Source organism: Clytia hemisphaerica, unplaced genomic scaffold (assembly GCF_902728285.1).
Source record: "Clytia hemisphaerica strain Z4C2 unplaced genomic scaffold, Clytia hemisphaerica genome assembly, whole genome shotgun sequence".
Taxonomy (NCBI): Eukaryota; Metazoa; Cnidaria; class Hydrozoa; order Leptothecata; family Clytiidae; genus Clytia; species Clytia hemisphaerica.
This window is the reverse complement of record NW_027103590.1, coordinates 518,713-534,158: the sequence shown is the minus strand read 5'-3', so window position 1 is coordinate 534,158 and position 15,446 is coordinate 518,713. Positions and strand designations below refer to the sequence as shown.

General features: G+C 35.3%; 2 protein-coding genes across 2 annotated transcripts in view; one reads left to right on the top strand and one right to left on the bottom strand.

Annotated features, from left to right (window-relative positions):
• The first annotated feature begins 342 nt into the window (after nucleotides 1-342).
• Nucleotides 343-15,446, top strand: part of LOC136801531 (protein CLEC16A-like) — a 33,241-nt gene continuing 18,137 nt past the window's right edge. The window contains exons 1-6 of the mRNA XM_067058172.1: nucleotides 343-483; nucleotides 1,066-1,194; nucleotides 1,653-1,786; nucleotides 2,794-2,942; nucleotides 4,122-4,227; nucleotides 4,484-4,607. Of these exons, the coding sequence (XP_066914273.1) occupies nucleotides 407-483; nucleotides 1,066-1,194; nucleotides 1,653-1,786; nucleotides 2,794-2,942; nucleotides 4,122-4,227; nucleotides 4,484-4,607 (719 nt within the window). The 5' untranslated portion in view covers nucleotides 343-406. The remainder of the gene's footprint in view (nucleotides 484-1,065; nucleotides 1,195-1,652; nucleotides 1,787-2,793; nucleotides 2,943-4,121; nucleotides 4,228-4,483; nucleotides 4,608-15,446) is intronic.
• LOC136801532 (C-type mannose receptor 2-like) lies at nucleotides 5,761-14,636 on the bottom strand. Its single transcript, XM_067058173.1, has 6 exons — nucleotides 14,539-14,636; nucleotides 14,200-14,286; nucleotides 13,289-13,448; nucleotides 7,293-7,526; nucleotides 6,573-6,800; nucleotides 5,761-6,160 (listed from the first exon to the last, which is right to left on the bottom strand). The coding sequence occupies exons 1-6, from the start codon at nucleotides 14,627-14,629 to the stop codon at nucleotides 5,839-5,841; spliced, it is 1,122 nt and encodes a 373-aa protein (XP_066914274.1). The 5' UTR covers nucleotides 14,630-14,636; the 3' UTR covers nucleotides 5,761-5,838.

Here is a 15,446-nt window from a genome sequence, read left to right as displayed (position 1 = left end):
TTCCAACAGAAAATTTTTTCAAAAATATAAAAATTTTCAGTTTTTTTTAGAAAAGTCACCCAAAAAATTAAAAGAATTACAAAAATAGCTAAAATTTGCTAATTTTACCAGTTTTAACTACCCAGGTAGTAAAATCTTTTCAACATTTAACACATAGATACCACCCATTTTAGTATTTAACGACCCTGGGTAGCAAAATTTTTTTTCGATTTTTCATCACACCACCACCATAGTAAACGTCATTATGTCTGAGATTGTCTCTCTCCACCACAAACTCAGAGCCTCATGTTGCCATGCCAATTTATCAATCAGAATCACACAAAGTCTTTTTTTCATTTTTAGAATTAAACATGCAAAATTTAGAATAAAGTGGTGTTACACAATTTAAAGTTCTGTTATCTAGAAGATGTTACAGAAACCAAAAAACTGGCTTGCTGAAACATTATGGAAGCCAAAGAAGACTCATTCTCTGGAACAGCTAAGGTATAACTTGTATTGCATTGCATTATTAGATATTACAGTTGATCCATAACAGGGCCTACTGTTAGAAATAAATAGACCTAAATTCAATAAATTTAGCCCTATTCAAACCAGGAATGGAATATTTTACAGCTGATGATTTAATTTTAACAGTATGTTAAATTGTTAGAATTACAGTACATGTAAACATTATGTAAAATTTGCCTTAGGAAAGAACACTTAAGAAAGCCCTTAGTTTTGTCAGGGGGAAGTACTAAGTCGGTCTGGACTTTCAGATTTTCAGAATTATTACAGTGCAAGACCTTCCCGTAATAACGATTGCCGGGCCGTACGGTGTTTTTAGCCGGTCAAATTGTCCGTGAAGCATCTCTACCGACCGGAGAACAAGGTTGCACAAGATCTAAGATGTAGCGTTAAATCAGTCATAAAAGGGAGGGCGTAAGTTCATAATATAAAAGCAGGAGTAGGGCCGCACCTCCTCATACTAAGCTAGTAAGTGTCGACCATTTTAGAGGATTGTTCTTAATTATATTATAAAGCTGTACATATTTTTTTACCTTGGGATTGAATACAATTTTCTTTTAGATATCTTCATTACATTCTACAACGAAATAGTACAGTGACAGATTCCAATAAAGGGTTGGTTGTGGAAACACTACGATCCATTGCTGAGATTCTTATATGGGGTGATCAAAATGACTCTACTGTGTTTGAGTAAGTGTTTTCAATTTATTTGTAGGAAACAATATATTTTGAAGGATTAATTATCTACTAATTTTTATCATTTTAAATACTAGTGAAACGTACTTTGATCTACTCTTCATTTTGAGAACTAAAACTTATTTTGGTTTTCTTTTTTAAGTAATAATTATCACACGGTACCGAGTACAATTATTTATATATTTCGAGTTCTGATATTTCCTTATATTTTCCAAGTCTTTATATGTGAGGAAAATATAGAAAACTCTGGATGAGAAAAACATATCCAATTTTGTACGAGTAAAAGTTTGATAACTGGTTTATCGTCAGCTTGTGGAACAGCCTGGTTTTCCTTGGAGACAACCAGCCAGGTGCATCAACCCTGGTGGTCTTACCAAGTTCCAGAATGGCAGAAGATATACATTGCCTACGAATCTATTTCAGTAACACTTTGTTTGTTTCTTTCGCTTTAGCTTCTTTCTTGAGAAGAATATGCTGTTATTTTTCTTGAAGTTCATGACACAAAATTGTGGAAGTTATGTCACAGTGCAGCTTTTACAAACACTCAATATTTTATTTGAAAATATTCGAAGTCAAACTTCACTTTGTAAGTATTTCTCGTGTTGTTTTTCATGAACGAGGCATCATAAAGATTATAAGGTTACCATCATTCAAGAAGCTATATGATGCCTTCTTAGAGCTTAAACCTATTACCCCTTCCCATTAAGAAGAAGTCATTCATACCTGCTGTTAAAGGGAAGTTTAAGGAATGCTGCTAAAATACTTTAACCATCCCGTTCGGTCTCTTCACTGTAGAGGATGACATTCTTAGATATTATTCCTCTTTTTCACAGACCTTCTGGGAATTAAAGTCCATTTGTTTTAAGTGTGCACTGTTCTTGGTTGCCATATGGAAACCACCTTCAATATTAGGGAATACTTTAAGGAAACTTACTTTATGGGGGGGGACTAATTTTGGCGGATTTGGCGAATTTAGACGAAATTAAATTTTTTGCTTCCTTATTGCTTAAATAACCCCTGAAATTCATCAAAATTGCTCAAAATAAGGTAAAATAGAACAGATTTACGCTGTCATTCGCCAAAATTAGTTCCCGCCAAAATTAAAAAAGAATTAGGATATTTGCTGCCCGCCAAAATTAGTTCCCGCCAAAATAAGTTCCCTTTTTGGGAAAAAAGGTTTTAATGACTTATGGTTTATCCGGGCAGTGTTCTTGCTTGCCATATGGAAGCCACCCTCAATATTAGGGAATAAGTCTGATCACGCGGATATGTTTATGGTATCAACAAAAAGAGTGTATACTGCAAACAAATGTTTGTGAAATTTTTGAGGGCAAACATTAATTTCTAAATTTTGACTTTAAGTAATGAAGACTAAGTTGCAGGGGGTCGAGTTTTTATAATACAGGAGCTATTAAAACACTTGATAGGTCATGATAGAACGACCCTAGCTTTTAAATGCTATGTTATATAGCAGTGAACACTTTTTACAATAGTGCATTCCAAATCTTTTAATTTATACTCACAAGTAAAATAACGAATCTGGGACGAAAGAATGATCTGTTATTGATAATCTCCTTTTAACCCCTCTTTTAGACTTTCTTCTGTCCAACAATCATGTCAACTCGATCATCGTTCACAAATTTGATTTTTCAAATGAAGAAGTTCTGGCCTATTACATTTCCTTTCTAAAGACTCTATCCTTGAAACTCAACAGACAGACAATTAACTTCTTTTTCAATGAGGTTAGTGTAGAATTCCCGACTTGTGATGCATCCCTCGTCTTACTTCTTTTACTGAAAAAGTGTAACTAGTCTATTCATTGGGTCTGTTATTATAATTGTTAAAACAATGGCTTGTTTTGTAATAGACCACTTTTTGTTTTAATTAGATAGCTATTTTCTGAAATCGTAAGACAAAGCTATGTTATAATGTTTTTAGAACTCATTCTTTATAACTTACTCTCGGGTACCTAATAGCCGGGGGGATAGGAATAAGCGGGGGGGGGGGTTGGAATAAAAATGTCCTGGGTGGAAAATGTTTGAAAAGGAGGCTAATACAGCAGAATTAGGACAAAAGAGGGATCTTTCAAAAACATTTTCCCACAAATTAAAATTATTTCAAAAAACTGACGTTTTTTTAATGTTGTAATTTAAAAATAAATCATCAAAAACAGCGAGCAAACTTTTCTCTTGACACCTACATTCTTTACAGATAAAAATACCAAAAATTGCAACTGTGTTCATCAAAACTCGTTACGGAATTTAAAAATATGGTAAAACAAGCTATTTCCATGTGGGATATTTGGAAAAGCTGAAAAGAAGTTTTGGAAATCTCCAAGAGAGGTTTTGATGTTATGTGTGAAAACTTTTGTAAAAAATCGATCACCATTCCTCGACCAGTTGCTCAAAAACTGCATTGAGTTTGCTCCTGTTTGAAATGTTCATGACGTGCAATCTTATTTGCAGAAAGAAACTGTTGGCAAAATATATATAAGAAAAAAAAGAATAAAACAAACCCGATAAAATTGTGTTTTTGTCATTTTTGTCTTATTTATAGCGTGATTGCTGTTTTTAATGATTTTTTGAAATTTCGACATGGAAAAAAGTCAGTTAAAAAAAAAAAGCTTTTGAACTACTTTTTCAAACTTAATGCATTATAGCTCAAAATTTACGTTAGAGAATCCTCTATACGATAAAAAAAGAATGAACAAAAAGTTTAAATCCTGAAGCTCACCATATCTTGACAAACCTGTATAAATTTTTTTGCTGCACCCGGTATTGGGGCGCAACCCTATACCTAGCTCCTTAAAAACAACATTCCCCTACTAGTCAAATATTACTTTTTTGAAAACAAGAAATTCAGTATCAGAAACCCATACCCCCGATTTTTATTTTTATTCATGCCTTTTGCTCTCTTTATAGCGAAAAGGCGATTTCCCGCTATACACAGAGGCGATCAAATTTTTTCATCATCCAGAAAGTATGGTACGGATCGCCGTTCGAACACTGACGCTAAACGTCTATAAAGGTTAGCAATAGTCTCTTATCTCGGTGCATGAACCAAATTTGAGAAGTAACCCAAATTTTCAAATAATTCATAAAATTTCAATACAATATTATATAATAACTGATTACGAATTAGTTTTTTTACAGTATTACATCTTTCTAACCTTCAAGAGAACTACTTAACAATGTAAATTCAACGAGAATCTATCCATGGATTTGAATAACTTTTTATGTATATAGTTTCTGAATAATATCATGTTCTTTTACATTTATTCCAGTGGGTCATCAAAAGATGTTAGAGTTTATATGCGACAAAACAGCGACACCCTATTTCTCAAATCTCATTTGGTTAATTGGGAAAGATGCAATAGAGCTGGATGATTGCGTCATGCAAGAATCAGAGTAAGAATACCATATATCGATTCCCATACTTTTATTAACAAACGGCATTCGTAATATCGAATACCATTATGTCAGACGAAAAATTGACGTCATTTTAGTCTTTGGTGCCAAACAAAGCGAGGGTGTGTCGATCATTATGTCGACAGATGTGATTGACATCACATCATCCAAATTGTTTGCTTGCATATCATCAATCCATTATTCTCAGATTGAATATTCAAATCCCATGTTCATCTTGATTATTTTGACAGTCTATAGACTTCACTTTCAAATTAGCAGAGATAAGCTTGATCCCACAATCGTTCAAATTTTCGAGAGCATTAAAAAACCCTGTCTCAGTGACTCGATGAAGTTTTGAAATTAACCAGGGTGGCTATGAAAAAAAAGATTTCCCGGGTCTGAGTTTGAGGTCTGGGGGAGAACAATGAAATACAAAATACCTTTTGGAGAAACTTTTATCTTTGATCAATTCTAGACATAAATATATTGACAAAAATGTTAACATCGTCTTTTTCTCATACTAACCATGAGCTTGATAATCCTATGTTTTAATACTATCTATTTTTTATGCTCATGTCAAAATTACTCATATAAAACATATGCTGTAAAATTCATGCCTCTCAAACATAATTCATACAGTACAATAAAAATACATACATTAAAGTGTTTACATACATTAAAATAGGTATATCCGATTCAAACATATTGTATAAAGTTATGCTAGTTTATTAAGACTTAGACTAAGATTAAGACTAAAATTCCCGAGGAGCAAATAATTCCCAGGGGCAAACTTCCTAGAATGATCACGAGAAAAATAGAAAATTAACGAGCCGCGCTTTCTGTAAAAAAGTTATCAAACTGGTTTTTATCAATCTTGCAGAATTCGTTTTCATAGAAACGGGTAACAGCGTTAGAGCGCAAAAATATTTTGGATAGAAATATATCGAAGGAATATATCAGCAAAAACAACTCTGTTATTTGAGGATTGCTAATTTAAATTAAAAAAATATCAACTCGAAGTTATCTTAGGAATTTTTCTAATGACTTTCTAATGACTCTATATTCAGACTTATACTTTATGCTTCTTTTATCCTTCATCTAAATAGATACTTGCTTACTTCGCGAGCTTTGGGCTAAAGAAAAAAAAGAAAATACGACAAATCCATATTTTATTAAATAACAAAGAATAATTAGCGACATGACCGGGTTTTTTCATTTTTCCTGGGTGATTTTATTTTCTGCAAGATTTGCAGTTGTTTTGTGTTCCTTGAATGATTTTCGACATGACTTGTGCAAGAGTTTGAAAACCATTTTTATCACAAAGGGTATTGGCTTCACAAACAAAACTGTGCGGTGTAGAACAATCAGCCACCAACTCAAAACACCCTGTTGTTGCACCAGAAGGGTCACCAAAACGAAATAAGACACAACCTACACTGCCAGGAGTTGGAGTAACTCCACCACACCAGTTTCGATAAGGCGAGAGGTCGTTATCAATCCATCGAAATTTCTTTTTCTCTTCAAAGTCGTTCACCAGGCCAAGCCAAAATGCGCTAAAGATAAATTGAGAAAATAGAATTTCATAATGTCCTGCTAATTAACAGATTTTATAATTAGATAGCATTATTCAATATTTTACTCCATATTGATTTGATTACATACACCCCTGTGTCACAGACCGCTGGGACCCCCATCCCGCTGGAAAATTGGACCAAAATTTCGTCCCGGTGGAAAAAATACACCACAGTTTGATTTCATCCCCACTTGAAATTCTATCAAAATTGCACCCCAAAACCATCCTCGCTGAAATCTTTGAGCTAGGAGCAATAGAATCTCCATTGAGATTTTGATAGAAGGTTTCATCCCCACTCAGGGAAAATGCTCCAACAGGACTGCGAGACAGGATGTTTAGATACTGTAGGTAACAACGAATTTTTTTCACCGACGAAACTATTCGAAACTTACTCTAACGATCTGACAGATGTTTGATATTTCACAAATGCACACAGGTTTTCTTTGTGTGATTTCACAGTGATCAAATGTGCGTTTTTTTCCATGCAAGCCGTTTGAGCGTCTTCCCAGGAAAGTTGTTGATTGTCTTCGTCGATTTGGAAATATCTGGTTTTGACTTCTTCACATGCTGACGCTACGCTAGGTGGTACGTTAGGTGCTACGTTAGGTGCTAGAATGGTGCTAGAATGGAGAAAATAAGGAAATCAGCATTCTGTGAATTATTCAAAAAAGAAATTGATTTCTCTACCTGAGTTCGCAGAAAAATTGAGTAAATCACCCTGGTGGGAAAAGCACATTTCACAGTGGGAACATGAATTTTCCCATCAAGGGGAATTTCTTGCACGCTCCAAGGTATGAAATGCTCTTTTCTCACCCGGGTGATCTGCTCATTTTTTTTCTTCAGGTTGCTACAAGATATATTTGGTGGGACAAAAAAACTCGACCAACTTTTTTCTTCCAGTGGACACCCAATTGACAAAAAAAAATCAATTTTTTCCGAGCGTAACATTTGGCTTGTAAATACAATTTTCTCTGCCAAAAAAAAAATCTAGTTTATAGAATGACGACACATGCACTTCGGCGCATGTGCTGTAGTATAGTACCAACAGCGAACGACTAAACTGAGGCTTGTAGTGAGGGGATTGGAATTCTTAACAAACAAATATTACTTACGATACTTCACAAATTTCTTCTTGGTCAGAACTAGAAGAATCACAATTTTCTGCCAGGAGAGCTAATGGATTTTTATCTAACTGGGCACATCTTGAGACTGAACCACTGAAGGACGGAAGATTGTTGAAAGAAATATCGAGAGTCAGTGGGGCACCATTGATCCATTTAAAGTCGGATGGCCTTGGTGGGTTAGAAAATGTTTCCGCTCTTAGTCCAATGATCCGAATAAAATCCCTGAAATGTAGAATATTGTTGTTTCTCTAATTTGACGCTCTAATCATTAAGAGGAAATCATTTTCATTATTGAAATTAAATGTATCGAACTAAAGTCTGTCTCAATATTATCTGAAGCGGAGACAAAACAGGCTGCAACTCGTGCTCTTGTTTGTTTTGAAAATGGAAGCACTTCCTTAAATTAAGAAATAATTAATGCTGATGGATTTGATTTGTCTGGTGAACTTGCTGATGTAGTTGATGTTTTGGGAAGATCCGAATCGACAGCACCGACCCTCTTGCCAAACGAAGGCATTATCTAACCAAATCCCATCATGCTATTCAGTCAAACATTCGAGGATTGTTTAGTAAAACCTCTCACATAAAAAAAAGAACCCGATGATACTGATGCGTGTTCATTCGAAGACTAGGAACTGATAAAGAAATGTCGATCGGACGGTTCCTACAGTGGTGTTGCTATGTTCATTTCCAATCTTATCAATTTCGAAAGACCAAAAGACCTCGAACACGAACGCTTAGAATGTATCTGGATCGAGATCAAAGAGACAGTCGTAGGACCTTATCTTCTCGGTTGTATTTATCGCCAACCTTACACTTCAGACTTCCTCCCTCCAGACTTCTACGAACTGTTTCGAAACAATTTATCCAATGCTGTCGATAAATATAATGAAGTTACCTTAAGGGAACTATTTTTTGCGCGAACTAATTTTTGCGGTTCGCAGTTCAAGATTTGATATTTAATAATTGCGGGAACTTAATTTTGCGGATTTCTCACTTGGAAGAAAATTAGAGCCGTACTGTGAATTATTCGACCTTTGTTTTTCGTATTTGAAAAATTTTGCGGGAACGTAATTTTACGGTTTGGGCCTAAATCCGCAAAAACCGCAAAATTTAGTTCCTGCAAAAATTAGTCCCTTAAGGTATTTTGTTAGGTAATTTCAACATAAACTACCTTGATAGAAATGATCACAAAGGTGAGAAACATTTTAGAAACTTATCGGGGTTCGATCAGATGATCTCAAAGCCAACGAGGATTACGGAGACATCTTTACCCTGCCTTAAACACCGATAAAGAAAAAATATCTGATGAAATCGTCATCCCGCTATCCCTCAGAAATCATGACATGATTGGTATTGTCCAAAAGAGACACCATCAACGGTACGAACCGAAAACCATCAAATGTCGCAACTTTTCCAGATATAACCCAGACTTAATGAACGAAGATATTCGCCAAACAGGCTGGAACCTTGCTTATGAACAAGATGACCCAAACAAAGCCTGGGAAATATTCAAAATTATCACTTCAAACATCTTCAATCGTCACGCTCCGTCAATCACAAAACGAATCAAAGGTCGTCAATGTCCATTGTTAACCTCGAACGTCAGAGCAAATTAAAACGACTGTGGTGCTGCGCTACGCAGATAAAAAATGATACAGACGCACAAAAGACGAAGGTGACAGGAACATCTACCGTCGTAAAAAGAACCGGTGCACCAATTGTGTCAGACAAGCCAGAAATAATTATCACAAAGAACTGTTAACCAAAATAATAGTCAAAGATTTTGGAATCATATCAAAACACTGTTACCAAACTCAAACATTAAATAAAAAACAGTCGAAAAGTTACAAGACAATGATGATATTACGGTAACAAGTGCCAAAGAAAAAGCCAATATATTTTACAATTACGTTGTTGATGTGGCACGAAATCTGAAGAAGAAACGCCCCTCGTCGACTTCGTCTTGAGACCAATCAAAAGATTTTCGATCTGGGCTGACAAAACTTTCAAGTTTAATCCAGTAGAAAGCGACGAAATCTTCAAACTTCTCCAAGGACTCAAACGCAAAAAAACTACTGGTATCGTTCAGCTCTCGTCAAACCCACTCAAAGGTTTTGCACCAGTGATCGACGATTTACTAGCACACATCATCAACATTCAAACAGAGTGGAAGCAAGCTTAAATCACCCCACTCTTCAAATCCGGTTCTTTCTTTTCAGCGGAAACTACCGTCCCATTTCCATCCTTCTGGTGATTTCCAAAATCGCAGAAAAAATTGTTCAAAAACAATTAACACACCACCCCGAAGAAAACCACCTACTTACTGATCAGCAGTTCGGCTATAGAAAACTAACTAACTGTTCAAACGAAATAGTAGTCAAACTTTTCATTGACAGCATCTGAAGTCGACAAAGGGAAGTACATCGGTGCATTGTTCTTAGACTTATCCAACCATAAGTCATGGATCACTACTACAAAAACTTCCATCGTATGGAATGAAAGATACCGAGCTAGGTTGGTTCCAAGACTACCTGTTTAATCGCCAGCAATTGGTAGTGTACGACAAAGAGACATCTGATCCCAGTGTTGTTAACTGTGGTGTTTCTCAAGGAAGCTTTCTGGAACCACTTTTGTTACTCCTGTTCTTCAACGACTTCCCCGACTGTTTGACAATCTGCAATACCGTCATGTTTGCCGTTTATACCGTCATCTTTTCGTCTGTAAAAACGTCGGAGGAAGTCAACGACACCCTGAATACTGAGATCAACAACGTCCAACGCTTTCTCGCTGACAACGGACTGATAATCAATTTGAAAAAAGGAAAAACTGAACCGGTGAAATGAAATCTCGCCAAAATCAATCCGCAATCAATTGGTTTTAACCATAGACATTACTGTGGTTTAATTGTGAAGACAAAATTTCAAGGTAAAGAGTTTCATATTCAAGTTAAAATCTTCATACAGTACAACAACAGACAGGCCTGTCTGAGAAAAATCAAATCAAAAACAGTCGAAAAGATGACTTTCGGAGTAGGGAGTGTCAAAGACAAATGGAAAGGGGGAAACGCAACAAAAATATTTTCAGATGAACTTTTAATTTGAGTTCTTCCATAAAATACACTAAAATCAAATCTGATGAACTAAGAAATTTATACAACTACTTGACATGATCCAAATATTTTCAGCTTTTGGTATTATCCGTGTGAAGCCAAACAGTTTTTCATCACTGCATACAAAAAATTTGAGATTCTTGAATGTTTGCCAAGCGAGATTTCTGATAACATAATAAGGGAAATGTAACTGAATGTAATGTCTTGTATTTAAAAACCTTATGACGAGCGATATAATAAAAGTTCTCTCCCAATTCTCTCGTTTGCGACAACAAAGGTATGTCCTTGACTTTTTAAGCATCTCAATAATCATTACGGCTTGACGATAATCAAGAAATTATTCACATTGTTTTACTGTTTCAAAAATGTTGTCTTTTTTAACCACCGAACCACTACAACCAACGCATACGTTTCAATCATGGAACTCCTTTTTCCTCTGCTTTTCTTTTCCATGCATATCGAAACAAAAACATAGAAAAAGACTCAGTGCTTTCAATCTGATTAATCCAATGATGAAGGGTGGTTTCTTCTCTATCGAAATAATACTGTACATCATCTGCATTTTCAATTATTAATCTAGAAACTTTCAAAAATACTGAAATCTGAAAAATCTGCAACACCCCTCACTGCGAAACAAAACTTCTGGGATCGAAAAATGCTTCTCTATTTTGTCATAGTCAGTGAAAAGATGCAAACACTAGTAATCGAATATTTTCGTTCGAATCTATAACGTTCGAATTAGATTTTCGAATAAAAACATTCGAAACTACACAAGGCGGAAGTAAAAAGGGCGCTATCAGTATGTAAAGCATAAAAAAGCTGATAATACGCAGAGAACGAGGTTGGTAAAAGGGGTGCTCCGCTCTATCTGCGAGAGGTTCGAAAAATTGACTCTTCGTTCGTGGGAATCTCTTTTGAAAAAAAGTGACCCTGAATGGGACTGAAATGTGTTTTTGCAGCATTTACCTGCGGGACTCGTGAAGGTGAAAAAAGGTACCCCCGCCCCCTGGGCCCGTGCAATATACTCGATTTTCGGGATTTTTTTAAATTTTTAGAATTTTGGTATTTTGGAATTTCCTTTTACATTCCCTTTGGTCAATGTGTTTTTCAGATATTTTGGACTTTATAGATCCTGAGGCTGTTGTAAAATTTTCGGCCGGGGATAAAAAACTAGGTAAATAAAAGTTTTCTCAACTGGGAAAAATGTCGTCGCCTTAATTCTTATAATTTTTGTCACTTTCCCCCGACATATTTGCCCAGAAAAGGCACTCTAATTTTGCCTAACAGATTTCCTGCAAAAAGAATATCCAATTAAGAAGCTGTTGTTTTCACCTTTCACTAGTGCTTCTCAAGACTCTACACTCTAAATATTTGTGAGGTTAACTAGCAAATCGGCATAATCACGAAAACGGCCGAAAAATGTAACAGGCTAGTGAGTTTCAACCAATAAAATAACGTATTTTCACTAGGCTTAAATTTTTCGCCGATCGTCGTGATTATCCTGGATTACCTCAGTATTATTTGCAACGCAAGCAGAGTGGAAGAACGTACTTAACCGTGCTTAACCGCGCGTAACCCCTTTTTCTAAACTTAAAAAGTATTAAGAAATTTTAATTTTCAGAGCGTTATTACTGTTACTGTAATTACTGTTATTACTATTACTATTACTCTTTAAAAAATTTCAAAACAGGTTAAAACTTTTGTCTAGTTGACTGTAAATATAAAAGGCTCTTTTTATGACTGTTTAAGTCAACTTTGGCCTATGTTCATTGAAAAATATATTTTGAATAATGGTTTACTGTGATGAGATACAATATACACGTTTTTTCGAATTAGTTCTTTGCTTAGCTTTTGCTTTGATCCCATGTAAATTTGCACGAATAAAATCAAGTAAACAAAACAGAAAGTGGCCGTACGACAAGCAATTCTAGCACATTTCCCCATTTTGACATACTCTATGGGTCATTTTAACAGCCGAAAACGCTATAATAACAAGACAATTGTTTAATCTTATTTCTTTTATTGAATTCAAAATAGAAAAGATATGGTTTGCCAAGTTTCGGAGTCTAGATCACGAGATAATTCACTTTTAAGGTGGGTAAATATGCTGAAAAATTGCTGACTCATAAATATCGACAATTCTAAATCTTCGAATCAAAATATCTCGATATCCAAACATCGAAGCTCAATGCACCATAGCATTTTTGGATACTACTAATTCAGGGCTTTCCAGATGCGAGACTTTTTCTGAAAATGTACTCAGAAAAATGCTGACATTATCGGGAAAATGCCCAAATCGTTTTTTCGCCTTAAAAGGCACTTCTTGGCACCAGATGGTCGAAACTTAACAAATAACACCATTTTCTTTATCTATTTTTTCCGCTGATTCCGTTGGTGGCATAAATTATTTGATATTCAGACTTCGAAAAAATCTTTAGTAAAGGGGGGGGGGAGGGACCCTTGATAAATTCTATCTATTAACGAAAAATCTATTTACTCGAAAACTGCAGGAGATTCGAGAGGAAATTTTTTTTATTAATTCTGCACCCGCTATTAAGAACATAATATCAAACATATTCCCTGATCTAAGAGGTACCCTACAAAAACCTGTTTAAGGCCTTTTCTGAATCTCGGACGCAGGCCTATTAGAGCGCTGTAACTTTTGCTCAAAGCCTGGGAGGGTACTACCGTTACCCACCGACGGGGGTGTGCTGCTGGGGTCTGAAAAATGGAACCTACGTGGGACTCATTTTTGAGCAAAAAGTGACCCTGCATTCCGACCGAATTTCAAAGATTTTCCCCCTTTCTGCCCAAGTACGCCCGGGGCTCCAAGATAGAAATCTAAGGTGGATTTGGCAAAGTAAGCCCTTACGTATATTTAGGATTGTTTACAATAAAGTCCAGCTCTTCTTGAGTTTCTATAACAGCAAGATCAAATAGTTTTCCATTGAATGGCGGTAGTGCTTGACATTGTGCCCTTGCTGCATTAAAGCTGAGAAAGGCATTGCCAAAGTAATACGGTTTTCCCGAAGCTTAAAAAAAAAGAAAACAAGAAATTATAAAGCCTATCCATTACTCCCAGTAATGCGTGACATCACGATTTGTGAAAAGAATTTACAGAGCATTATGAATTAAATGAATTAAAAAACTCTTTTTTAGGCCTACCTGGAGGTTGAGAGCCTATAAATTAACCGTTGTTCGTTAGTTAGTTATTAGCTTTTATCAAGATTGGCTCATATGAATTTTAAGATCTTTGGCACAAAGATGTAAAATGGCGAAACTTGTTCCTGCATAATGCCCAAAAATGAGGTTTTTGAATGAGTTTGAATCATTAAATGTTTCTGAATTTTTGTATTTGAGTAGACTAGGTAAAAGATGGCCAAAGCAGATTTTTGTAAAAAAACATTGTTGCTAGTTTCTACTTTCAATTATCATTGTTCTCAAGGTTCGTTTGTTCGAAAGATCAGTAATTATACAATGATTAAGAAAAATGCTTTATAAGAATGCTAGGCTGAATCAACTAAGTGTTAAGAGAATATTTTGAAAATAATGAGATTTTGCGAATTGAAATGAATAAAGGGTGGAAAAAATCCGAAGGAAACATGGATTAAACAGGAGATCTAAAATCCATAAATACCATTTTTTGATTATTTTATAATAAGAAAACTTTTATGACAAATAAGATTGTATTAAGAATATGTCACCCCAGATTTGGAAAATTCCTAAGAATACTTCACCCTCAATGAAAAACACTATTATTATAATAAAAAAGCGTGTACTTACTGGGGTCGCAAGACCATTGTCCACCTGTAACACCTGCCCCGTCCCCTGTTGAGATAAAGTCTTGACAAGATTGCTGCTGACCTCCTACTAAAAGAAAGTTTGTTGCCAATATTACAATATTCGAGATTAAATTCATCCTGAAGATTTAAGATCCAAATACCTTCAAGTTTAAATTGATAAACTTAATGGTGAATTTTTATGACTTCAGTTTGTCTTTTATAAGCGCGGTGGCCTGGTGATGCTTCAAGCGTAGACAGGCTAATTGGGTGGATTAGTGTTACGGTTTTCCGTTCCTTTACGAAGGAATTTGCATTGTCAGATTCCGAACTTCAGACTTACATTGAAAATGGATCATTTCACCTTCCTCAAGGCATGGTTTGTTATTGTACATGGCGTTGTAAATCCACCATTTTATTGTATGATTTTTCATCGAACTAGCCCTTTAAACGAATCATTGAAATCTTTTCAAATACAACGAATTAATACAAAAGCTTCTTTTGTGGATTGCCCTTAAAAAACTCGTATTAAAAAACGAAAAAAAAACCATAAGGAAAATTGCTATCACATTTCAAGCACATCTAGATACCCAAGGAACACGACAAACAAGTTTACACAAATTCATCCATCCGACAACTTTGGAAGTCTTCAGGCTGCCTTCGATTTACTGGTATGTGCAGTATCAAACAGATTAGAGTTTAGCTCGACTGAAGTTAGCTGTAGTCATCATAAACCAGGGGGAGTCTAAATTTGTTAGGAAATATTAACTCTAGGGAGTCATAATTTACTAGTTTATAAGAACTAGGGAGTCAAAATTTACTAGTCTGTTTTAACTGGGGAGTCACAATAATCTAGTTTATTATGACTGGGGAGTTATGATTTAGGGGATTTAATTTTAACTGTGACGCCGACCTTTATGTGACAGTTTTTTCAAGCTCTGATTGCTAGACTACGGTCACCATTTATCCATTCAAATTTGACAACCGATTGTCGGAAGTGTAACCCTCCTGTTATTTTTTTGACAACAATAGATTCTTAATAAAGAAGATAAAGTTTCTTGCTTCTTTATAAATCACTACCGACCCGAAAAACTTATCTATTTTTTCCGGATTAGATCGACAGGATAAAAAACTATAGGGCACTGTATTTGAAGATAAAGCTTGTGTATTTGTCCTTTAATAAGAAGAAGAAGCTGGAGCTGTAATCACATGCATAATATCACCCAATCACCCAATCAAATTACAAGGATG